Here is a 27,262-nt window from a genome sequence, read left to right on the forward strand (position 1 = left end):
TGTATCCTCCCAGTCAAGTAAGACTGGAACCATTTGCAAGCCATGTCATCTGCACCGTAATGTTGGAGTTTACGTACCATTATGTTATGGTCAAGGGTATCGAAAGCTCGAGACAGGTCACAAAATACCACTCCGGTTAATTCCCTCTTGTCAATAGAGCTTACCCACTCCTCAATCACCGAGTGAAGCGCTGTCTCACAAGAGTGTTTCTTTCTGAACCCAGACTGGTACTGTGTTAAGAGTCTATTTTGGGTCAGATACTGATATAGTTGATTGTGGACAGCTCTTTCAAGTATTTTGGATACCCCAGATAAGAGCGATACAGGGCGATAGTTGCCTGGATTTGTTTTGTCTCCTTTCTTATGGATTGGGACGATTTTGGACTGCTTCCAGCTTTTCGGGAAGTGACCAGTCATCAGGGAGTTGTTTAACAGTTTTGTCAGAGGAGGACCTAGTATATGCGCTCCAAGTTTTAAAAGCTTGTTGTCAAAACTGTCTATTCCCGTGGCTTTTCCAACTTTGAGCGTGGATAACTGGTTCACAACAAATGAGTCTGTGATAGGGGTAAAGGCAAACGTGCTTTGTTAACAAACTGTAAAGGAGAGAACTGGGAAACAGTATTTGGGATAGACTGATACAAGTCATACACGACTTTATGAAAGAATTCATTAAAACATTGTGCTATTTTGTTATTGTTGGTAATATTCTGACCGTCATATTGAATACAAGTGATAGCGTTGGCCGTTGTTCTTGGAAGCAGGTTTCGGATAGCCTTCTATAGACCTGCTTGCCCCTTTTCAGTCCCTTCCATAATTGATTTTGTGGCATGATCTTTCTTGGCCTTACGACATATGTAGTTGACCTGGTTTTTCATAGTCTTATATTCAGCCATATCATGGGTACTACCTGAGCGTTTAGCCATTTTGTACAGGTGATCCCTAAGAGAAATCAGCTTACGTATGTCATTAGTGAGCCATGGAGCAGGCGTCCCTTTGACTTTGAGCTTCTTCAAGGGAGCATGCACATTTACAACACTATTCAGAAGGTTTTCCCAAGTTTTTTCTGCAGTTGGGAACTCTTCTATAATGTGCCATGGTGCCTGAGCTAGGTCACGGAGAAAACTCTCCTCGCTGAAGTTTTTGTAGTTTCTTCTTTTGACTACAGTTGGTTGTGACCTTGTATTGTTTACTCTGTGGTAAGTGAAAACCATCGCATGGTCACTAAACCCCCCTTCGTAGGTGCCATAATTGTGCAAGTGTGATTTCTCGTTTGTAAGGATAACGTCAATAGAAGTACTGGAGGTGTCCGTGACTCGTGTTGGAGTAGTTATTACGTTTTCAAGTTGATGTAACATGCAAGAGAATCTTAACTTGCCGATGGGACCTGAGTTATCAGTCACTAATGAATCACAGTTTAAATCCCCCATTATCATTATTTCTTTATCCTCACTGCCAACATTGTCCATACATTCGTCTAGTTTGTCAAAAAAGTTGTGGTTGTCGGTAGGGGGGCGGTACATGCTGCATACTAGTATATTTTTCCGAGAGGGTGGCATAAGTTCAGCCCAGACCGCCTCGAGGCCAGTGATTGCAAGATCAGGGCGGGCTTTAAAAGGGATTTGGTTAGAAATGTAGAGAGCAACACCGCCTCCGTGCCTTGAACCACGGTCGTGTCTAAGTGTATTGTAACCACCAATCGACACGAGACCATCAGGGATTGTGTCATCTAACAATGTTTCTGTCACAGCAAGTACATCTGCATTACTGCAGTCTAAGAAAGCTTCTAGCTGGCCTTTCTTTCTTACCAGGCTGCGGATGTTTTGGTGCGCAAACAAAAGACCCTTATGATCAGATTTGACTGGTACATCTTCACTAACTGTAAAGGATTTCTCAGGGTCGAGAGAAAGAGAATCACCATCTACAACCTTTTGCATGTTTGGCATAGAAGAGCATTTACGACAAATCCAGTTATCTGACATGTTGTTAATATCAGTTACAAATGCACAGGTGGTGTGAAACCGGGTTTCACATAAGTCATCACAAGAAATGCCATTTCCTACCCTTTTCAAACACAGTCCACATGGAGACCTCGCAGTCCTAGGTCCGGGGTTTGGGGATACATCACCAGACAACAGTATGGCCAGGCAGGAGAGCAGATTCAAAACTTGTCTGACTTTCCTTGTTCCAGGTGCCGACTGTGACAGGAGTTTCAGTCCGTACAAACCAGGATTCACTTTTGCGTTGCAGGTTTTCAGCGTCATCCAGTTTCCAGATTCAACATCTACTTTGTTTAGAGTCTTTTCCCAGCCGGGAACACTTGCAGGGCGCGGCAGAACCGCCAGGAGTAACACAATCGCAAATAAAGCCCTGGGGATGCCTAGCACGACAGTGCCCCTCACAACAGTGGAGATAACTCGAATAACAAACATGTTTTAGACAAAGCTAGACAAGTAACTTACTGAAACATTTCAATGTCGGTTACAGATGTTTCAAATATAGAGATCAATGGTCGAATCTATGATCCAAGATGGATATTTTCTTCCCCTTGTGAAACTGACGAGAACAATCAAAAACAAGACAAAAGTTACTATAGGCCAAGAGTAAATACTTATCTATACCACAGCGAAGAAATCGATCTCGGATGACAAAATTTTAGAGGGATTTACAGCAGATTGAAGGTGGGAATTTGGCAGGGAATCAAATAGCAGCCATCTTGGATTCACATTGATATGCAAAAGCCTTCCTGACACAAAAGTTGGACGTGCCACATTTCTGGCTGGCCGACTCCAGTCTTTGTCAAGTAAATGAGCAATACTGCTTCTGTGAAGTAACTCCTCACAGACAGAACACTTATTCCTTGTCAGAGAAGACGTCCGATTATTGCGTTGGAAATGACAGCCCAGCTTTGCTTCTTGAATACAGAATTAATAGAAATCAATTCAATGGACACACGCTTTTTTGTTGCAGGGTCTGTTTTGTTCATGCTACCAGGTACCTACCTACCTGCCTAGTCCATTTTTAACCTCCTGGTCGTTGGGGGTGGGCGTGGGGGTGTTGTTGCTGGGGGGGGGGGCAAGGTAGACATCAGGCACATTATAATATTAAAAAAACCTCGTGGAGGCTTCTAAGAAGTTTGGTTTCTAACCTTCTCATAAAGCAGTATATAAGTGGGTAAGGTCTGTGTGGGTAGAACAGGCCTATGTTGCTTTCCACAGCTTGTGCAAAACAAACCTTGAGGTGGGTTACTGATTGTACCTTACAAACTTTATCTGTTGGAAGTTGTAGGATCAGACTTCATGTCACTTGTCCATAGAACACAGTCACCAGATTCCGTTATCACTCATGGAATTTTATTTCACCGCACCACAAGATTAACAATGAAAATTACAATAATAAAAGTACAATAAACAAAACATTTACGCTGCCGATAGCACATCATTGTAAATGCCATGACACTATTTTATGAACATCATTTGAACGCTATCAAAGCACTACAGTATTTATCATTGGTAATACAAAAATCGGCTAAAATTTTTATTTTACAACAGCTTTGTGTATTTTGATTAGTCGTGTAGATTCCAACTCTTCTTTATCCTCCATAAAGTATGAATACATGGGTTTAATCTCTTGAATTCTTCAAATGTAAATATTATAAGTGCAGAATACTAATCACAAGCGATACTAATATGAACCCATCCGTCGGACGTACATTATAATGTTGTGGTTATCTAACTCCTCCGCATATTATTTCATCTATTTCGCCCCTTTCTACTATTTTCCAGCGACTCATGAACTATGGTAAAGCATTGATGAATACAACATGAGTAAAATGCAGCTGTACCAGGGTACTACAGCTCAGTTTTACATTTTGCCGTTAAGGAGTGATGATCTGATTAATTGTTCAAATGTAAGTGACATAACTACAGAATGCTTACCACATGCATTACTTTAATTCAACACCACGCCTTTGCCTGTTGCATTAAACATAAGTCAAACAGAACTTCTAACATCTTCCCGAAGTAGGCCTTAGTGGCTGTCAAGACAAACAAAACATGCATCGATACATGAGTAAATATGCAGTATGTTATTTTCACACAGAAACCGTTTCTAACCAACTTGATATGATATTCCTGCATTTCTGATTATAACTAACACTACCAATAACCCCATTGAAGTAGGGGGGATATTTGAAGGTAATGTTCTTTTGGCACACAGAAGTGTTGTCCGAAAGCTTGGCAGGTGGAAAACTTGGTGATGCCGACAGAACTGCAATAAATGACTTACCAAATCATTATGTAAAGTAGGATATAAAATGTTATGTCTCAAACTGATTGATGCCAGCATATCATATAAGTGAAGCTTATCACGTAATGTTATCATTATTATCATCTAAAGTAAGAACATAATTATATATATATGTAAAATGATATATCGGAAACTGATTGAAGACAATAGGGGGCCAGTATATTAGCTTAAAACTCATCAAGAGAATGAAAGGTCCAAAGGCGCGAGCCAATCATGTGTGTAGGTCTAAAGGCACGTAATTATCACGTTTCCAAATAGTTATTTTAACGTTTGCATATGATTGTGCTAAGCTGTTAACAGATGTCTTATTATTTCAAGACCTAACAGACAAAGAAATTTGTTGATATGTACAATGTACTAGCGAACAATCAGACTAACCCCTGTGGCTATACATGTATAATATATTTAATGGCAGTAGCAGAGAAGTCACCACGAAGTGTTCTCGTACACACCAGTTGTCTGTTCTGTTACTTCCTGCTAGCTGCCGCCTGTAATAAGAATAGAGAAATAATCTCCAAACACCTAAAGGGACAATACTTTTTTTTATTTGACTGCACAACGGTTACCCTTCATGATTCACACTAAACCGACCAGTCCGTCTTTAATTTTGTTAAATTTGCCACTTTTTGTAATTATACACTCTGCAAGGATATTACATCATATAACATGCATTGGCATAATACCGCCAGTAAGACTTATACCGCCAGATTAAAAATAATGGAATTTAAAGAGATATACACATACAACAATAGTTATTTCTGAGGTATGCACACTTCAGACATCTAGGTGTCCAATACATCATTTACAAAGCATCGATAACAAAGCATTCGAAGACAACAAGGCCAAAAGTTTTCTGTTCTTTTTCGGGGCAGGTGAGCTTGTCGTGGGACGAACACATTGTCACGTTCAGCGCCGGATTTGTAGATAATAATTACATGTGCACACGGCACAAGACGAGCATGATTCAACAACAATCTTAAATTTCTGTTGCTGACCTACAACTCGTGTAAAAGTGTGAAGAACCGTTGCATGATAGCCCGCACTACGGCTGAACGGGCAAAATTGAACGTACGACGCCATTTTCCCGCCATTTTTATATCTACACAAGCAGTAAAGTTTTACGTCATAGGCGGTTGTGACGGACCAAAATTAAATGAAAATTCTTGTCAGTATACGTCCGTTTTCTCATGACTTTTTGTATTCCTATGTAGGTTTACATTTTATGCAATTACTAACAGAAAAGGAAGGAACAAAAGAGTATGTATAAAGGTACAAACCGGCAGTTAACTGTGCCGTGTTTCTTTCTGGCGGTATTATGAAATCTCCTCCCAACCACGTGCCCGTTCCCCGTGCAATTACGCGGTGTGTTACAATTACGATATTACGCTTTTAGCAGGACAAAGGAGACAAAAAAGCTACACAGAAGAAGTATCAAAGGTAAGCCGTAAGAGCAACATGTAACTGGAGAAAATGATGCGTTGACAATTTGTCAAATCAGTATGGCTAGAAATATTGTCGTAAACGTGGCGGTATTATGATAATGGATGTTAGTTACAGTAACTGATTGCATCCTATGGTATAATGTGGCGCTGAAAATAGCCTCACTTCATTGTTAATGATTGTAATTCCGCATTCTTCTTCCATTGTGCGTTTTAACTTACCTCTAGACAGTAAGGAACATAAAGATGCCAGAAAAAATGTCATCATGTAATTAAGGAGGTTTAACCTACTTGATCTGATTAAGTAAACTGCTGTACCTTCATCTTTACCACAGTGCTGATGGCCTGTAGAATCTCATCCAGGCTGAACCTGTTCTTGACATGGTGGAGTCGGTCAGCACAGTCTGGGGAGAAACAGTTCACATGTTAACTGGTAAGGCATAAAGTTCATGGTACTTCTGTAGTGTACTTGTATGGAGTCAAAAAAACATAGAAGAAGAAGGTTATAACTGGTGGTCATAAAATTTCTCTTTTTTTCTGGTAAGGTCATGTTCTAAATACAACTCAAGTATAAAGGTTGTCTTCTGGCAACTCAATACAGTGCGTCTGACACACACGCGGGTCTAATCATAGTTTCCTTAGCTTAGTTGTTGATATAAGAGTTCGTAACCATCAACGAGAATTGTATACAGTTTGGGAGAGGACGTGCTTACTTTGTTGACCTGAAGGATCAACATAGTCTCAGGGCTGTACAATTTAGACATGGAGGACTTGATATATATATAGTACAGCATAAAGGTATTCTTCTCACCGTTGAATGAGGGCCTGTCCTCTGGGTTCTGGCTCCAGCATGTCTGCATCAGCTGACTGACTGTGGACACGTCAGGCGGGTCTGTAGGGACCAGGGTCATGTCAGGTCGTTGTCCTGACATCACGGCAAGCCTGATTAGGGCGGAGTTCATAGCATCTGCAAATATGGTGATAAAGAAAGCAGTGGTAAATTTCAGGTACACCTTTTTTCAAATACGAAACGTGTAATTTGTGCATCACAGAGTCGAAGATATTCACGGCCTACAATTGGAATTTGGCTGACGATTGAGATGCCTCGACAAGAGAACAAATATCAGACAACATGAACTCACTTCCATACAGCTCTGCTCTTGTAATGATCTCCCAGAGCAGCACACCAAAACTGAAACAAAAATACTTTTGTTGAGCTGAAAGAAAAACAAAAAATTGATTTCTGGTTCATTTTGTATGTAAGTGTATGAAAGGGTGTTGGCCAGTACCTGTAAACATCGAACTGAGAAGTTGGGGCGAGGTTGATATCCAAGAAGTACTCCGGTGGCGCATGCGTGATTGTGCTACCTTCCGGACTGGTTTTGGTGACAACACGAGATTTCAGCTTCCACTTGGACAGTCCGAAGTCTGAAATCTGAAATGGAACATTTACTTACAATATACAATTCCTCGTGTAAAATTTAGAATTCATTCATTTCAAAACGAAGTGGTCACTTTTCTCTCACAATATGTAATTGTTACCTTCACATGGAAGTCCCCATCCAGTAGCACGTTCTCTGCCTTCAGATCACAGTGGAGAATCTGTGGGTTCTGGCAGTGCAGGAAAGTCATCCCCAGGGAGATCTCGTGCGCCATTCTCCACCTCAGGGCCCAGGGCACGTCCACATCCCGCAGCAGCCCGGCCAGAGAGCCGTTCTCCATGTAGGGCATCACGATGGCGAAGTTTGGGTCCAGACAGACCCCCAGCAGACTGATGACGTGGGCCGAATTGCTGGCCAGCTTCAGTTTCCTTGCTTCAGAATACAGCACATCCTGCTCACTTGAGGTATAAAAACATGACAGAAATATGTTTTGTATTTGTTGTTTAAGTGTAGGTCATTTATTTGTGATATTAAAAGCTACTTAACTATCATGTGTGCATGCGCAGATTGTATAACTAAAGATCACTAAACACTCATGTGTGCAGATTGTATAACGTTCGAGCTATCGGGATACTAGTTTTAGCGTGAATAAAAGACACCAAACCCTGACCTTCCTTCTATCTGACGCGTCAGCAGACATTTGACGGCGACGTCCTGCTTCCAGTCCAGATGTCGGGCTTTCTTCACGTAGGCGAACCCCCCACGGCCGAGAATGGACTGTTCATCCAGTCGGTCAAAATGGATGATGGGAAACTTCTGGTCAACCGTCACGCTGGGGTATTTCCTCGCGCTGGAAAAAACATCATCAAAACTGATCTAGATGTGCAGGAATATTCTACTTCATATTAGCAAGAAGGAGTGGCTTTGTTTGGAACTGATTTGTTGTCAAATTGCCCTTGACTTGCCTTAGATATCAAACAGACTTTATCGTGTAGTATTGAATATTCTCATACCTTTTCTGCAGCCCATCTTTCTCTTGGCCAACAACTGAACCGACGGCTCCAGTTTCTTGGCCTCTACGGTCTGGCGTCTGAGAAAAAAATGGTGTTTTACTTTACAACTTAATGAAATTCACATATTCCTTTTCTTGGTTAACACATTTTGGCTATATTAACGTAAATTATTGTCTTCATAGTGGTCATTTTAATATTTTCCCCAAAAGTAAAGACATCAAAGTTTACATCTTCCATTAAGTATTTGTGTCCAAGACAATCATGATGTCAAAACAGCTGAACAATTACTAAAACGGCACTAGTCTAAGTCAAAATTCAATTGTAAAGGTCACCCCACCCTGGGTTCTGGTAAAAGCTGGTCCGCCAGCTGCTGAAAGTCCAGGTCTCTGAGGTGCTGCTCCAGGGCGGAAAGTGTGGCCGCCTCACCTTCTTTCTCTCTCCACTGTACCAGGGTCTGGTACACCTGGTCAGGAACATCGTCTGGAGCGGAAGCCTGATAAATGAATTATTGCAAATTATCATATGATAATGGTTTCATTCCAGTTCAAATCCTTTACTGATACACCTGGCCATAAGTTGTGTCTGGAGCAGAATAAGTCATTGTAAAATATCACATGTCAATGATTTCAATCCAGGTAAAACACCAGATGTATGTTTGTTTTGGTTACAGTTATAAGTTTATTTGTGAATAATCATGTGATAAATAAGGGTTTTTTAAATATTATTTTAAAAAGGAATTAGGATCGCGGCTAAGGCTTTTTAGACGTAAGCGTGATGAAAATATTTAAAGAAGATTGATTTTTTTAAGACAAGCGTTGATGCTAGTTTTTCTCTATTTCTCTGTAAAGCTAGTAAAACAATAATCTCACCTTGATGGCGTCCATGGCCCTGTTGCTGAGCCCCAGGCTCCGGGCGAGAGGTTTCCACTGGGTTTGACTCGCCCTCACGGACAGGCGGTTGAAGGCACGAAGAATTCTCCCATCTTAATTAAAGAATGTTCATTTCAGTCATTGCATATACGACATATTAATGCAATATTTTATAATATGATAAAATATGATATTATATTATATAATATGACATAATATAAGGTAACACGTGTATTTCGATTCGCAGTGGGAACTACAAGTCTAAAGGTTTCATGATCGTGCAAAAACATTGATAAAGGTTCAAATCATAACATTTGAATACTGGTATTGAAAGGGATGTAGTAAGAAATTTACAATCTAATAATTACCATAAAATATTCAGCTAAAAAAAAGGTATTGTACTAATGAAAACAAACTTTTACAGCCTGACTGCAAACATGCCCCACCTTTCTCAGCCTCCTGTGTCAGGAAGGCCATGATGGCGTCGGTCCCTTGTTTACACACATCCTGTGGAGGGTATGTCAGGGGGTTTCCAGAAACATCCAAGTCCTTCAGCTTGTCTGCTCGGTGAAGGGCGGTTGGGAGCCTGGTGATGTTGTTGTTCCTTATGTCCAGTTTCTCCATGGCAGGTAGTTCACACAGGACTTCTGGGAACGTGTCGAACTTGTTACTATGGAGGAGGACCTCCCGTAGGTTGTGCAGGTGACTCAAGGTGCTCGGCAGGGTTTTGAGGAGGTTATTGGACAATGACAAGTCCCACAGGTGTTGTAAGTTTCCCACTTCATCTGGGACCATGTCAAACTTGCGCCCGCCCTCTTGTCCAGCGTACAGTTCCTCCAGTGTCTTCAGCTGCAGCACCTGTCCGGGGAACTCATCAAACTGACAGTCATTGACACTGAGAGTCTTCAGTCTGTCGAGTCGTGTGACGTCATCGGGTAGACGTCTGATGGGGTTCTTACCGACACTTAACACCTCAAGGTTTGGGAGCAAGCATACGCCTGAGGGTACCTCCGTCAGCTGATTACCATAAATGTACAGTTCTCTCAGTTTCTGCAGCTTTTCCACACCAGGAGGGAAGGTGGAGAGCTTGTTGTTATTGACACTTAACACCTCAAGGTCAGGTAGCGAGCAGACGCCTGAGGGTACCTTCGTCAGCTGATTACCATAAATGCCCAGTCTTCTCAGTTTCTGAAGCTTTTCCATACCAGGAGGGAAGGTGGAGAGTTTATTATTACTGACACTTAACACCTCAAGGTTAGGGAGCGAGCAGACGCCTGAGGGCACCTCCGTCAGCTGATTCATATAAATGTACAGGTGTGTCAATTTCTGCAAGGAACCGATCGCCTGTGGCAAACGTGTCAGCATGTTGCCGTCAGCGTCCAAACTGGAAAGTTCCTGCAGACGGCCGATTGCTTCCGGGATGCTGGTTAGTTTGTTTTTGGACACATCTAGAATCTCCAGGTCAGTGATATCAAACACCTCCTCCGGGATGGACGTCAGACCCTGGTTACTCAGGTCAAGTTTAAGGCGATCGTTGACGAGCCGCTGGAGGTTCAGGCCTGCCGCCATGTTGGATTTTTCCTGCATAACGTACAAAGAAAACGTCCATATAATTCCCGCAAACGCGCATAGAATGATATGCAAGCACGAAAGAGGCACAAACACACATACACACACACACACACACATATACACATATGTATCCACACACACTCAGACAGACACAGGCATGCACATACATACACACAAACACACACACAGCACACACGAGCGCCGACACACGCACACATGCATGCACATACACGCATACATACACGCATACATACACACACACGAACGCAAACACTCACACACTCATACATGCAAACCCAACCAAGCAGCTAAGCATTATGGACAATGGCTCGACACCTGTTCATACAATACAAGAATATTTTACGAAAGACAGACTCGTACGCAGACCAACCGAGATGCTCAAACCGTAACCTTCAGAGATAACGTCCCTAGCCTCTCCAAATTGAATTTTGAACGCGAGTGGGAGGGGGTCACCGCGTACAGTATACAAACACATACATAGTATGTAAATGTGTATAACCAGGAGTTTTAGAAATAGTTTATGTTCAGTTTATATTAAACACACACAAACGTTTGCGCTGGTGATGAGATGCATCGTATTAGATATTAGCTACAGGGACTGATGGAGTAAACCCCAATACTAGCCTCTGTTCACTCAGCCACGATGCATAAACCGTGACCATGGTGCCGTCACATACATTTATCTTTGCGATTTGGTCAATATTTATCTGTATGCAGTTTTACAGCTCATTCATTTTTAGCTATTCCAAGTCTGAAATCCGGGACCAACTCTGTCCTATCGCAATCTTCGTGTGATGACAACTTAATTTTGCATTGTCACAAAGATAACGTCATTAATATTGTCTTCACCTTTCTACGGCTACTTGGCCTTTGAACGCCCCTCGGTTATGGATTTGGCCTGATGCCAACCGACATGCGCACCCCGCAGACTTTATTTACTGCCTACACAATCATGTAGCCATAGAGAGAACTTTATTCCCCTACTGGACCTTTGAACCCCAGTGCAGTGGGAGGTGGCACCAGGTACAACATACCTGCGCTGCCAAGACATTTCAACCGATACAAGACTGGGAATTTCCCCCTTTTTTTAGCAAATTTCATAGATCAGTAATGACGATCTACCCTGTTCTTTTACTACCCAATGTATGCTTGTTATCATCATAACACCGGAAGAGTCCAAACTTTGAACATCAGCTAAGCCTTATGGGTAATGGCTCAACACCTGTTTTACGCGATTTAAGAACTAAACATATTTACTTAGGATATACTCTGTCGCAGGCTAACCGACATGCACACTCCGCCATCTTCATTTACTGACAACACAAGTATGTTATCCGTAGAACGTTATTCCCCTACTTGAACTTTGAACTCCAGTGGGAGGTGGCGCCAGGTACAATGTACAAACATACCTGCGCTGCCAAAAGATGGTCTAAGGGTTTTAGACGTGATTTTTTTCATTTTGCAAATCCACAACTTAGTAATAAGAAGCTACGCAATTGATAAGAGCATAACGATATGAAGACTCAAAATGATTAATCTATTGTATATAATTGATAATTAGTGATTAGATGATTGAGATGTGATCCTAACACTGATACAATAGTGACCCCCACACTAGCCTCGAGATCCGCAGGCACGTCAGACACGTTGCACACACCGTGACTGTGGGTTCTGCTATTTGGTTCAATAATAACGATATGAAGGCTCAATGCCGTCAAGCTATAGTTCATTAGTGATGAGATAACTGAGATGTGATGCTAACACTGATACAGTAGTGACCCCGACACTAGCCTCCAGATCCGCAGGCAGGTTGCACACATCGTGACTATGGAGCAACCGCGTTACTTTAAATTTGCTACGGCATAAGAAGCGCCCAGTTACCTACAGTTTTCACTTTTTATGCAATATGTTGGGATGTGTTGCACACTTAGTCTTAATCTGTATTGTAATCTGGATTTTACCTACTCGCTCCCCTCAAAAACCCCAGCCACTACCTCCGCGACCCAACGTCTGCTTGGAGAATACCGCAACCCTACTTGATCTTTAAACGTCAGTGGTAGGTGGCACCAGGTACAATGTACAAAGATAACGGCCCTACCCTGCCAAAATGGCAAACACGTCACACCAGGGGTTTTGTGACTTGTTCAACGTTGATGTTAGTTAATAATGACGAGCTTTTTGATAATACGTTACATCAGGATTTGAGGACTGGATGCGATAAAACTTTAATTTGCATTTTGCCATGCCTAGTCACACTTGAGATATGAGATGTTAGTTACAAAAATTGATACAGAAGTTCCCCAATACTAGCCTCTGGTCACGCAGTCACGTTGCGTACAACGTGACTAAGGTATACTTACCTACCTTTTTTACGTTATGTTAACGTTAATCTATTTTCCTTAATTCAGGACAGATTTATGACAGTGTTTGACACAGATGTAGAAAATCTGTTTTTGATTGTCATTAAATCAGGGATAAGCAACACTGTGTCAACTTCTGATTTCCAAGTCGCCCATTGTCAAAAACACAAAAACCTAAATGTTACACACTGTTTTAGAATAAATCAATGGATAGGTACAGTGCCTTAGTATCAAACCACTATGTGTAAAAGCGAAAAGTTTTCCATAGCACAGAAAACTTTCGTAGTTTCCATCGAGTCACGCCAGGTCTATTTGTAAGGTGAGTGACTCAAAACTGCAGCATAACAATGTAACGATTACTCACGGCTTTAACACTTGGGTGGTGCAAATTGGGGTGAAACCTTCTTCGTGAATTGTTCTTCTCCGCCCAGTACCCAGACACACTGTTCTCTCCACGTAGAGCTGTTTACCCAGCGCATGCGCCTCGTCCTAAAAGTAGAATTTTCCCTCGTGTCACGTGAGATATGAGAGCGTGGGTAGGCCTTTCTGACTTTTGCGCGATGATTCAACTTAACTTTTTAACACATGCCGGAGTGAAACACAACCATTGTAGTGATGATTGATGGATATTTCTTCTCTGAACCGATCAAAGACAAACATATAGATGGATAGATGGATATCAAGCTCACCTGGTGTGCTTACGTGTTCGTGCTGACCTCTGAACCCTAGGAGGGTTCCACGTAGGATGTGGACTTAACGAACGTGTGAGGTGATAAGATGAAGATAGGGCCATTGTGCATTTGATGCAGGGGGGATTTGAAGTAATTTTTGATAAATATGCAGTGCAAGCTTAAGGAATAAAGTATCGACACCTGGCAGGAAAACTGTAGTAGTTACTTGACAATTTACTTAGCACATTGAATTTTCAAGATTTTTTTTTTCATTTCTCTTATGTAGGTTGTAGTTTACCTTAAGAAAGTCACTATTGTTATGAGTTTTAAATTTTCAATTTATTATAACCATAAATACGACGATGATATGTTTAAAGGGACTATCCGTATAATTTGACCCAAATAGTGCCTTATGTTCTTACACTGAGACAATGTCAACCCAGGGAGAGTGTGGACGTTACGAGAATGATGTGATCATAATCAGGATTTAAAGTAGTAAGACATATAAACAGAATTTTCCCAACTGTTCTTCTTGTCAGTCCTTTGTCAGCGGTTAATTGGGCAGCTTGACGTCCTTTTCTACCGCAAAAATCAATAAATTCCTAATAAAAGAGTCACCTGTTTTGCCCACGTGTCTATACCCACCTTGTGAACTCCACAACGGTGTTTATCAGGTACGGTGTTGACTCAGGTAAATATTGAGGTGACCTTACGGCCGTACGTGAGGTTAACATCTCATGCTTAATGATCCTGGAGGGATGTGATTTCGCAATATTTCAACATTTTTGCTACAAACGAAATAGAAGTTAGTTCTAAGAAAGGTAAGCTTTTTATTGCTTTTAATGAATGACACTATGAACAAAAATACCACATTAGTTAGTTAAGTAGTGTATTATTTCACCCTTCGTGCCCATACAACTGCGCGTCTTGTCAGCCATTTGTAGGCATAGCGAACCAAATTTTTGCATAAGCTGAAAGTCATCGAAAATAGTTCAGTCTCATAGATCAAATTCTTCCAGTCATCATACTTTTTTCCGTTTTACAATGCGACAAAGTTGAGATTTTATAGATTTTTTTGAAGTTGAAAAATTTGGTGTTTTCATTGGAAGATGCTTAAGTATTGTCCCTATGGGAAAAGTCCTGTCAGCCACGGCACCATAAATAGCCAGAAATCCACAATTATTCACATATTTTTTACTATAACTCTCTCACTTTTCATGCTACAGTCTCCAAATTTTCAAGAGCTTGAAATCAGGCAAGGTTCTGCCCAGACACAAAAATTTTAGAGAAAATTAGTTGTATTTTATGCTAATTAGGCCTAATCAGGTAATTTCTAATGAATTAATTTAAAAAAAAGGTCTCTTTCTACACTGCAAGGTGTATAGAAATACTCCTAGCTGACAAGGCAAACCTAACACTTGAATTCATTTTCATTTTCTTCATCAAGTATAGAAGGCATGTTTTGGATTTTAATTGGTTGAAATATGCAAATGAGCTTAATGACTGGAATATGTAAATGCATACACATGTCAGAGGTTACATTACTTGTGATCTTTGCTGTAAAAGGCTGTCTCACATCTTAAATCTACATGGAAACAGATCTCAAAAACAGAGTGAACTGCAAAATGATTGTTTAATAATATGTAAAAAAGGCTAATTAAAACTGCTAATTAGCTGTCACCAGTAAACTGCATCTTTGCAAAATAAACATTTGGATATCATGGCTGGATGACAAATCATAAGTATATAACTAATATATCTTGTATTCAGGCAAGGATAACTTTTGTTTTTTAATGTAGCATTTAGATACAAAATAATTAACAGTAAGATTCAACAATGTTTACTAATTAGTAATAAGATATGCTAATTAACTGGCTAGACTAAAAGCATCACATTACAGTATTTACAACAAATGTCCTGGTGTTAAGTCTATGACAAGTGACAGGAACTGATATGTGTCATAAAGTGCACTGAATGATTAATATTGTAATCCTGTTTCCAGATTGGACAAGAATGAAGAATTGATTGTTTTCTTAGTTTAAGCTGACAAAATTCTTCAACACTGCAGTCATCCCTCAGTAAAACATCAGGAGCCACATGATAGTTCATGTTTAAAACTTTAATCCAGCCTGTAAACAATGTCCCAGCGAATGTCTTCTGGCTGTCCTCTTCATCCACTGAAAAACATCAAAACATAGTAATTAGCATCCAATTTCTGTGTGTATACATACAAAGGGATATTTTCCTATAGTTATGCACTGCCACTCCGCTGAAAGGGATGAAATACGATACTAACATAACTTGACAAATTATTTGCAAACTGGCGTTGTAGATTTGCCTAAAATAATCTGTCTAATATACTCTAAAAGTAAGGTACAGTTTCCACATAATGAAACACCGCCACCAGAACTAATTAGTAGGAGAAAATTCCATAATACGATGATATAGCGGCGCGTGCAGGCGTGCGCTCGTAACGCCCCCCTCCCACCCCGCCTTACGGCGGGCCATTTCCGCACGCCCCGAAAATCCGCTCAAATGTATCGCTAAACCCGACACCCTAAACTCGCGTAAAATCAAACAAAAACTACACATAAACAATCACAAGGCACCCAAATTTGTTACTTCGTTTGTGCATTTTTGTCAACATTTATATAAATAGTAAAATTTCGCACTTACTTTTGACGAATTTTTTCACTGGCCCGCCATTTCAGTTTGCCACAAGCTATGAAGATTGCACAATCACTGTCGTGAACCTTGATCTTTCCCCTTTCACATGATATAATTCCCAGAAGTCTAGTCGAACAGGAAGTCCGGCGGGTTTTGAGTTGAAAACACGCATTTCCGCGGGGCCGCGGCGCAGGCCGGTGCCGCGTTTTCGGCGGCGGAACGTAGGGTTTTTTCGACCGTATCTCCGACTTTACCGATTTTTAGCTCACTTATTATTACGTATTTTGGAAAACAAATACCACAGATTGATAGCAAATATTCCATAGATTATTGCCAGCACAATTTTAGTGGCAATTTCCGAGCGGTTACTTGTAGCATACGTTTGAAAGTAAATTTGTGCACCGCGCGGCGTCGCGTTCCAATGCGGAAACTGGGGCGGTTCGCTATGCCTACCATTTGTCAACGGTTTAGTTTGTCAGCCATATAGCTTTACGTCCTTTACAGCCAGAATAATCAATAAATGCCTTCTAAGTGTAGTCACCATGTGCCCATACTGACCTTGTGAGCTCCACAGCGGTGTTTACCAGGTACGGTGTTGACTCAGGTAAATATTGAGAAGACCATACGGCCGTACGTGAGGTTAGCGTCTCAAACAAGCGGTTCATTTCATGTCTCGGGGGATGTCTGTGTAGCCTTGTATCTCAAAAAATATGTTTTTATAGCGTCAGGTCCTTTATGAGGAGTTTATTCTTAGAGGCTAGGTCCCAGCCCTGTACTGAAGGCATATCTCCGTGAGGAAATTGCATAGGGGAAGGACTACTGACTCTACCTGAACTTTGACCGTTTGTGACAAACAGATTCTGGTAACTTATTCTGCTGATTTCTAGTCTCGTTACCAGGCTCTACTAGGCAGGATTTGGGGGGACTCAATAAAGTACTTTCATGTTTCCCATGGCACATCAGTTTTACATGTACTCCTTTTCTTGCTGGTCGAGTTCGTAGAATGCAATGTACTATGAAAGGCCGCCCACAATCAAACCTAACATGCCATCAAAAGTCAAGTAAAGCAGTATAGGTAAAGGGAGTAAAGTCTGTGAGTGGATCCAATGTATCAAAGCTGGTCTAACACATCTTGTACAACATTGGTGTGTTACGACTTGAGGCGGTTTACTGGTTATGGTAGAGTGGAGAATACTGCCGACCCGCCTCAGTGGACACTGACATACGGCGTAGTGGATGGATACAGAGTGTACCTGTTTAAAGATGTTGTAGCATACCTTATGTTAAAGGGTTACATATGAAACTTTACCATGAAACACAGTCACCAGAAGTCATTTTACCCAATTTTATTTCATTACGTCACAAGATTAACAAGCGAAATAAGCAGAAGGATTGATGTAAACATTTACCAATATAATACTAAATCATTGTAAGCTCCATTAGATGTCAATTACTTATGTGTATACATTGTATTATTAATGTGTTATTGTAATACTAAATCGATTAGAATTTTTAACTGGTTTATGTATTTCAGTACATCATGTAGATTCCGAAAAATCAACTTAAAATTCACTTTCCGTTTACTGAATGAATATAAATCAACTAATGTAATGTAATTACTGCAGAATGATAACCATATGTAATTCAACACCATAATCTGACCTATTTTGGTACTCATAAAGTAGAACAAAACATCCGGATATTCATAACAGATACAGCCTTATGACGTGAAGATCAAGTAGCAAGTAATTGTGTTAATCAACTGGTCAGAGGATTAAAACTCAAGCGTTGTACACGACTGATTTGCTATTTTGGGGTGACCTCCAATTATATATTGTTCTTAAAATGACAATGATATTATTGTGATTATTTACATATGACAGTGCATCGTGAAGGGCAGGTTTATCATTTTGAAAGCTTTTAGCTAGATCAATTTTTGAAAATTCTATTCTATGTAGGTCACATCCTTGCATGCCACACAACTAGATAAATGAAACGCAAGCAAGAAAATTACATATCAACTTAACTATTCTCACATTTCTACCTTATTTTATCATCAGTCTGGAAGTTTGCACAATAAGTACATTTTTCACATATCTACGTGTATTTTACAAACATTTGGGCCATATAACATGCGTCTACGACTACAACCTAATATTATACCAATCAATATGATACTTTTTTAAAAGCTGCTAGCTAGTAATTATAGCATTGCTACTTTAACGTAGAAATCAGTCCCTTCACAATGGTGAATGTTTTTTTTACATATGTATTTGCACTATATACATTTATCAATGTGCGCACCTTTGATGACAAAATGCCACTGTTGACAAAGCGCTCTGTCAAACTATAGAAATAGTCCGTCAGTCTAGAGACAGTCTAGAGATTACACGCTATGATTACACCATTGATAATGAAACTTCGTGAAAAGTGGACATCATGCTGTTGATGACACAGTTGCTTCCGTAGCTTATTTAGCCTTCGGCCTCTTTACAAAAGAATCCACCATCCTCACCAACTGCTCAAACAGCACCCCCTTCCACGGGTCCTCGTCCTGAGCTTTGGCCATGTTGATGTAGATGAGCTGCGCGAAGGGGATGGACATGGGCCCGGGCGGCGGCCATGTTGTCTTCTCCAGCATCACGGGGATGATCGGTGTCTTCAAGGTGTGCGCAAGCGCAACTTCGTTCCTGCAGTTCGTGGACTCGGCGTAAGGGGGTGTCACGCAGCTGACAACGACCTGGACGTGAAATAATATCAGGTCCATATCACCTTGTCTTTTTCTTTTTAGCAGAATTTTCTAAGTGATCGATGTAAGCTTTCACAGAAAGGCTTATCTGGCACAATTTATCGTCAGATCTCTTTGTTATTGTCGTGTCCTTACTTGGCCGTCAGATTACAAGCTTAATATTACTATGGCAGACTCACTCATAATTACACTTACATAATAGCTTATTCGTTCACTCACTCAAACACGCACTCACTCGCTTACTCATTCACACTCATATTCCGACTTAATCAACCCTCTTTGCTAAAGGCTCGCACTCAATCACTTTTTCTCGCACAATCACTCATTCATTGATTGGTTAATTAATCAATCAATCAATCAATCAATCAATCAATCCCTTTTCTAAATTAACTCTGGCATGTATTCCTACCTTTGCCCCCCTGATGCCCTTGTCCATCATCTCGTACAGACTGTCCCCTCCTCCCATCTGCTTGATGTCCATCCAGCAGCTGTAGCCTCGCTCCTGCAGGCGATCGTGCAGCAGCAGCACTTTGTCCTGGTGGTCCCACTGGTACGACAGGAAAACCGCATTGTGCTGCACAAAAAGGCATGGCATGGTAAGACTGTAATTTTATGGAGTACGCTAACTCTAGTTCTATCACAAATTGGTTAGAGCCGTCAATGTTTGACTCAGAAATCAGTTGTGCGTTTTATAGTGCCAATTTTGGGTCGAATGGTACAGAGTGCAAATAACGCCATGACAATACTTGCCTCGGCCCTTGTCACACCATACCGGACCATCGGCTCCACACGAGCAGTGAGTGCCGGGGTGTTGGAAACGGAAGAACCGACTGCAGCACCTACAACCTAAGAATAAAATGTTACATTACGTTAAGATCTGTCAATTCTGTCCGTAATAAGTTCAATAAAATGTTCGAATATATAAAACATGTGTTTTCTTGACCTCATGCTGTTTCTTTGGTCGTTCAGCCACTTTCAGGCGGTCCAATCTCCTCTTGACATCTTTCGTTTCTGCAACAGAAAAAGTTAAATTTGCGTTACATATAAGGTATTCATACTGTTGGATAGGGTGATCGAAAATAACGTCAAGTAACATAAAACATCACAATGGAAACAATTCTTTACAAGTCATTACAAGCATTACAAACCGGGACGCATGTAATACTTCGGAGAAGAACGCAAACTTCGGCTGAAGATAGGGTTTTTGATAAATTTCAACTGTCTAGTGTATGTCGCTTTTAAAGCTGTTCCTTGTCTTCGTACATAAAACAGATATCTACAAACACTACACACCAAGCTTACTGAGAAAAAATAGGTAAATAACCTTTCTCAGCCTCCTGTTTCAGGAACGCCATGATGGCGCCGGTCCCTTGTTTACACACATCCTGTGGAGGGTATGCCAGGGGGGTTCTAGAAACATCCAAGTCCTCCAGCTTGTCTGCTCGGTGGAGGGCGGTTGGGAGCCTAGTGATGTTGTTGTTCCTTATGTGCAGTTTCGCCATGGCAGGTAGTTCACACAGGACGTCTGGGAACGTGTCGAACTTGTTGTTCCAGAGTTGGACCACCCTTAGGTTGTGCAGGTGACTCATGGTGCTCGGCAGGGTTCTGAGGAGGTTCTTTTCCAATGCCAAGAGCCACAGGTGTTGTAAGTTTCCCACTTCATCTGGAACCATGTCAAACTTGCAGCCACCAGCGTACAGTTCCTCCAGTGTCTTCAGCTGCAGCACCTGTCTGGGGAACTCATCAAACTGGCAGTTGGGGAAACCGAGAGTCTTCAGCCTGGTGAGTCGTGTGACGTCATCGGGGAGACGTCTGATGGGGTTATTTCCGACACTTAACACCTCAAGGTTAGGGAGCGAGCACACCCCGGAGGGTACCTCCGTCAGCTGATTATCACCAATGTACAGTTCTCTCAGTTTCTGCAGCTTTTCCACACCACGAGGGAAGGTGGAAAGCTTGTTATTACGGACACTTAACACCTCAAGGTTAGGGAGAGAGCACACGCCTGAGGGTACCTCCGTCAGCTGATTATCCTTAATGGACAGTACTTTCAATTTCTGTAGCTTTTCTATGCCAGGAGGCAGGTTGGGAAGTTTGTTACTATAAACGTACAGATGTGTCAATTTCTGCAAGGAACCGATCGCCTGTGGCAAACATGTCAGCAAGTTGCTATAAGCGTCCAAACGGTAAAGTTTCTGCAGACGGCCGATTGTTTCCGGGATGCTGTTTAGTTTGTTGTTGGACACATCTAGAACCTCCAGGTCAGTGATACCAAACACCTCCTCCGGGATGGACGTCAGACCCTGGTTACTCAGGTCAAGGGTCAGGAGACCGTTGACGATCTGGGGCTGGAGGTTCGGACCTGCCGCCATGTTGGATTTCTCCTGCATAACGTACAAAGAAACTGAAGATATAATTCCCCCGAACGCGCATATGGTTGATATGAAAGCACGAAAGATATGCACACACAGGCGCGCGCAACAACACATCACACACGCGCGCGCGCGCGCGCGCACAGTCGCAGCTAATACGCACTTTGGATAATGGCTCAACACCTGTTCATGCAATCTAAGAAAGTTTTTACGTAAGATAGACTTGGAAGCAAGTCAGCCGACATGCTCACACAGCAACAATGTACAAACATGCCTGCGCTGCCAAAAGCAGTAAACATGTCCAACTTGGGGTTTTTAACGTGAATTTTCTCGTTTTTCAAATCCACAACTTAGTAATAAGAAGCTGTGCAACTGATAAGAACATAACGATATGAAAGCACGATTAATCTATATGTTTAATCAATAATTACTCATTAGAATAATGAGATGTGGTGCTAACACAGTAGTGACCCCAACACTAGCCTCGAGTTCTGACTATGAAGTAACCGCGTGACTTTGGTATTTGGTTTAGTAGTAATCAGCTGATGGCGTCAGAATATCAAACAAAGTAAACTTTGCACAGGCATCGACGCTCTGATTCCGTTTAATATGACAAAAGTTTAAACATGGAACAGAATAGCTATTATTGGTGAAGGCTTTGCTGAACTTGTCATGAGAATTCTAATAAAAAAAGACAATGGAGAGACAATTTAACCTGTAAGATTGTTTTTTTCTTCGCCTTTGTTAAATTTTCAGGGGCAAAATATTGGCGAAGGGGGAAGGTCCCTGGATAGGGTGTGTGTCCTCCAACCCCTATAAAGTGCGGATACAACTCGACAGACTTACAAGTCAATGTGCTCGTCATTATCATCAATGAAATTTGGCAACTTTGTTTCCACTTGGGCCTCAGTGTGAGGATGCATCAGAGCCTTACTCTCAAGCTCAAATCATATTATTTGCGGGATTAAAGATAGAGTACCCTACGTTTGCATTGGATAGAAAGGCTGTTCAAAACGTCTCATACAGTTTCTATTAAATAGATAGATTGATAAATCTACAGCATAAGAAGTGCCCAATTGCCTACAGTTTTCACTCCTCATGTAAATTGTGTTGCGGCAATGTGTTGTAGTGTTGGTCTTAACCTTGTCTTGCAAAACATGTACAGTTAGTTTCTCATCTCACTTCTCTCTCTAACAACTGGGCGCACTTTTCTAATCACGAACATATTGTCGCACATAATGGACATCGTATGCGCCCTTATGAAAAAAAGGTAACCTACATATGCAATAGTGGCTACGCCTTTTAGTATGTCCTGACAAAACTTCCCTGGCCAAAAAGTTGACATACAGCTGTAGTGATCAGTCTTTGTTCTGTGCGAACCGTTAACGTTTTCGAATAAATAGAAGAGGAATTTTCAACTATACCCTTGTGTCCCAATTCTTCAAGCAAAGGTTTGGTCGCGGAGACAATAGTGGTCGGGATTTTTACCGTCTCGCTCCCCTCAAAAATCCCAGCCACTACTACCTCCGCGACTGACCCAACGTCTGCTTGGAGAATACCGTATCCATACTTGATCTTTAAACGCCAGTGGGAGGTGGCACCAGGTACAATGTACAAAGATAACGGCCCTACCCTACCAAAATGGCAAACATGCCGCACTAGGGGTTTTAGACGTGACTTGTTCAACTTTGATGTTAGTTAATAATGACGAGCTTTTTGATAATACGTTACATCAGGATTTGAGGACTGAATGCGATAAAATTTAAATTTGTATTTCCAATGACAAGTCACATCGTATGGCATGTTCGTTACAAACCCAACATGTTTAGAAATAGCCAACACTGGTATTAGAGTAGAATATTGTTTATAATTGTTCATTGTCACTTGTATATCTACTATGTTTATACCATGTATTTGCAATTAGCCCTCGGGCACGAACTTGCAAATAAACTTCTTAATACAAACACTGATACTTAAATCCCCCAATACTAGCCTCCGGCCACTCAATGAGCATTTAATGAGCTTCCCCGTGCACACATAGTGTTGATTGACTGCCAGTGTTTGTCGGCAGGTATGTCACGGAAGCAGTGACAACTACAAACACGTTCACAGGCCAATTAGTGAATTCAAAATGCGTCTTTATGTAGTTGTGTGGCTGACAGGTAAAGATATATTGGCAACTCTGTGATCTCCAGACTACACGACAATACATGTCTGTACAGATTTACTCCTGGATTGTAGTTAGAAACATCATGTTATTGGATGAAATACCAGAAAAAAACACATTAATTTGTTTTTCAAATTCAAACACCGTTCCAATTAAAAACAGTCCTTGCAGTCAGGGATGTAAAGGGAGCAGTGTTTGCTGCTCGCACGCTGAGTAGAATTGAAAACATTTCAACGAAAGCATGGCCGGTCAGGCTTGACGACACCAATAAGGCCATTTGTCTACGTGTCACGTTGTCGACTCGGCCGCAAAATCCTGGCGATGAAGTCGTAGTTTACTAATAATGGGCTATCACTGTGGTGCAAGGTTACTCTGGGATTGCTCTGGTTGACATTGTAACACTGAAGATGTTTTAGACCATTTTACTTGAATATACAGCGGTGTAATATTACACGTTACGTCCTAAAAACTTTACTGTGAAGCATTGTGATATAAAAAACAGGTAAGAGCATATTCAATAAGGAGTTGGCACATATCGCCCATTCACTGCCAGTGTTTGTCGCCAGGTATGGCACGGAGTCAGTGACAACTGCAAACACGTTCACAGGCCAATTAGTGAATTCAAAAGGCGTCTGTATGTAGTTTTGTGACAGGTAAAGATATATTGGCAACGCTGTGATCTCCAGACTACATGACACATTTTGTCCAGATAGGACTTTACAGATTTACTCCTGAATTGTAGTGGTAAACATCATGTTATTCGATGAAATACTAGTTAAAACACAGTTAAAACACAAAGTTTTTTTTCTTCAAATTCACAAAGCGTTCCATGACAGTGTTTGTAGTCAGGTATGTCATGGAAGCAGTATATGTTTTCCCACCTGCTGTGTGGAACCAAACCAGTCAGGCTTGACACACCAATAAGACCCTTTGTCTGCATGTCGCGTTGTTGACTCTGGACTCAAATGCTGGCGATTAAAGTCGATCGCGGTTTACAGACTAGTGCTGGGCTGTTACAGTGGTGCAAGGTTACTATGGGATTGCTCTGGTTAACGTTGCAACACTGAAGATTATTTTAGACCATTTTAAGTTCATTGCATAGCTGTGTATGTCACGAGATTTAGTGTGGAAGCTGTCATTGCACAACCCGAGAGAAATTGAAAAGTCTTGAACCAGGCCAGTCACACCAGGTGACGCCCACAAAGCACACTCTATCTCTACGTGACGTCATCAGCCATGAACTACAACAATAACGGAAAACTGACTTTACTCACAGTTTTCACGTTTGACTGTCAGAAGAGATGCGGTAATAGACGTTACTCTAGTCTGTCACTCTGACTGTGCCCTGACATCATTCAAAGCTACCACCAAACCTTAACGGAACTAATGGCATGTCCAGCCCACACAGAGTTCATTGTTGAACGCATGCGCCTTACACACACGTACGCTGTGCTGACGTAACGAAGGTGAGAGGTGAAGGTGAAGCTGGCTACCTGCTGAGAGTTTTTTTTTTCTTTAAGTTTTAATTTTTAGAAATTAGACAATAATAGACAGGTAACATTCCAAACGAGCTACCTGGCAGAGGAGTGTGGTTTCCGACCCAGCTCATATTGGTGGTTTTATTCGGTGGTTATAACCAAGGACCAGGCGTTATGACACCATATGCACTTGGGGGCGGGCCATTAACCCTTAAGTGATACGGTAGTACTAGTGACCCCGACACTAGCCTCGAGATCCGCGCACGTTGTACACAACGTAACTATGGAGCAGCCGTACGCGTTTTACTTTCGTATTTGGTTGGCTAATCATCTGTTCACGGCATCAAGATATCAAACAAATAAGCATCTAAGATATATTGTGGTTTTTTAACATTGTGACGCCCTCTTTGAAATAGGGTCATGCGGGGTCACCCGGAACTGCAGCCGACTCACTTAGACAGCCAGCTGTAAAGGTCACGCGTATTTATACAACGACAGGCCAAACTGAAAAATCTCATTCGTGCCATCTGAAAGCCGACATATTATAATACCACACAGTAAAGTTCATCCCTCGCTTACATGTACTTGAAGGTATTTACGAACGATTGAAGATTTCGACCGCACTACGTTTTTACCCCTACGTCATTGACTCCGGGGGTCGCGTAGAAATACTGTACTCTGCCGCCTTAAACGAACTTGACCTTGGATTTTCTTTCGTTCATACAACGAAACTAGTAAAGATGTAAACTTCTGCCAATTTTCTTTTCAATCTTTGAAGCGGTTGCTGAGATTTCGGCAACTTTGTACTTTGACGCCTGCCATTAGGAAGGCCCCGTACAGGGCTCATAGAACGGGCCATTTAGTGCTCTCATTATCTGATCAAATTCACTATTCTGGCTGCTCTTTCCATATAAACGGAGACAATTTGTGTTTGTTGTTACGTTAGGAGTGATTTAGGATTAGATTGAAGGTTAGTTGCCGCAGAAAAAGGGGGGGGGGGCGGGTTTCGGGCCAAATGCGCTTTCACACTAAGTCCCATAGTTAAGCATAGGGAAATGCCTATAGTGGCCGTTGCCATGGCAACGGGCGTCTGACGGTAGAACAAACAGGCTTATTTCAACGGAGTCTACGCCAGCACCCGACATACCAAGCAACTTTGCCCTAATATAACGTTTTTGCCAGATTTTGGCCAATACCCGTTGCGGTTCAAACGAACTTGACCTTGGATTTTCTTTCGTGCATACAACGAAACTAGTAAAGATGTAGACTTCTGCCAATTTTCTTTTCAATCTTTGAAGCGGTTGCTGAGATTTCGGCAACTTTGTACTTTGACGCCTGCCATTAGGAAGGCCCCGTACAGGGTTCATAGAACGGCACATTTAGTGTTCTCATAATCGGATCAAATTCACTATTCTGGCTGCTCTTTCCATATAAACGGAGACAATTTGTGTTTGTTGTTACGTTAGGAGTGATTTAGGATTAGATTGAAGGTTAGTTGCCGCAGAAAAAGGGGGGGGGGGCGGGTTTCGGGCCAAATGCGCTTTCACACTAAGTCCCATAGTTAAGCATAGGGAAATGCCTATAGTGGCCGTTGCCATGGCAACGGCCGTCTGACGGTAGAACAAACAGGCTTATTTCAAGGGAGTCTACGCCAGCACCCGACATACCAAGCAACTTTGCCCTAATATAACGTTTTTGCCAGATTTTGGCCAATACCCGTTGCGGTTCAAGGTAGCAGAGTACAGTTTTCGGCCTATGGGGCTTCCTATAGTTAAGAACCGCAAGGTGACTGACATCGACGCGGATAAAATTATAGTAGGGTGCATTTGGGAAGCACGACAGACGAGTATGTTAAAGTCGAGGGTACAACGTACAAAATAACCAAAAACAAAAAAATATTGTGGTTTTTTAACATTGTGACGCCCTCTTTGAAATAGGGTCATGCGGGGTCACCCGGAACTGCAGCCGACTCACTTAGACAGCCAGCTGTAAAGGTCACGCGTATTTATACAACGACAGGCCAAACTGAAAAATCTCATTCGTGCCATCTGAAAGCCGACATATTATAATACCACACAGTAAAGTTCATCCCTCGCTTACATGTACTTGAAGGTATTTACGAACGATTGAAGATTTCGACCGCACTACGTTTTTACCCCTACGTCATTGACTCCGGGGGTCGCGTAGAAATACTGTAC

General features: G+C 41.6%; 2 protein-coding genes across 2 annotated transcripts in view; both read right to left on the reverse strand.

Annotated features, from left to right (window-relative positions):
* Positions 1 to 10,576, reverse strand: part of LOC118408562 (leucine-rich repeat and death domain-containing protein 1-like) — a 37,055-nt gene extending 26,479 nt beyond the window's left edge. Inside the window, exons 1-7 of the mRNA XM_035809371.1 lie at positions 10,154 to 10,576; positions 9,454 to 10,024; positions 9,008 to 9,120; positions 8,476 to 8,631; positions 8,139 to 8,215; positions 7,796 to 7,975; positions 7,286 to 7,583 (exon numbers count right to left, since the gene is read on the reverse strand). Coding sequence (XP_035665264.1) covers positions 7,286 to 7,583; positions 7,796 to 7,975; positions 8,139 to 8,215; positions 8,476 to 8,631; positions 9,008 to 9,120; positions 9,454 to 10,024; positions 10,154 to 10,576 — 1,818 coding nt within the window. The remainder of the gene's footprint in view (positions 1 to 7,285; positions 7,584 to 7,795; positions 7,976 to 8,138; positions 8,216 to 8,475; positions 8,632 to 9,007; positions 9,121 to 9,453; positions 10,025 to 10,153) is intronic.
* Positions 10,577 to 17,732: 7,156 nt separating this feature from the next.
* On the reverse strand, positions 17,733 to 21,419 carry LOC118408563 (leucine-rich repeat and IQ domain-containing protein 4-like). Its single transcript, XM_035809372.1, has 4 exons — positions 20,372 to 21,419; positions 19,991 to 20,058; positions 19,457 to 19,621; positions 17,733 to 19,038 (listed from the first exon to the last, which is right to left on the reverse strand). The coding sequence occupies exons 1-4, from the start codon at positions 21,417 to 21,419 to the stop codon at positions 18,769 to 18,771; spliced, it is 1,551 nt and encodes a 516-aa protein (XP_035665265.1). The 3' UTR covers positions 17,733 to 18,768.
* Between the last annotated feature and the right edge of the window lie 5,843 nt (positions 21,420 to 27,262).

This window comes from Branchiostoma floridae, unplaced genomic scaffold, assembly GCF_000003815.2.
Source record: "Branchiostoma floridae strain S238N-H82 unplaced genomic scaffold, Bfl_VNyyK Sc7u5tJ_193, whole genome shotgun sequence".
Lineage (NCBI taxonomy): Eukaryota > Metazoa > Chordata > Leptocardii > Amphioxiformes > Branchiostomatidae > Branchiostoma > Branchiostoma floridae.

Bases quoted from the DNA above. Each gene is read 5' to 3' on its own strand.
- LOC118408563 (XM_035809372.1), bottom strand. From the start codon at position 21,419: ATGGCGGCAGGTCCGAACCTCCAGCCCCAGATCGTCAACGGTCTCCTG. The intron at 20,059-20,371 runs GTTATTTACCTA...TTTCTGTTGCAG, and splicing joins GAAACAGGAGGCTGAGAAAG to AAACGAAAGATGTCAAGAGG. The intron at 19,622-19,990 runs GTCAAGAAAACA...CTTTTTGTGCAG, and splicing joins GACCAAAGAAACAGCATGAG to CACAATGCGGTTTTCCTGTC.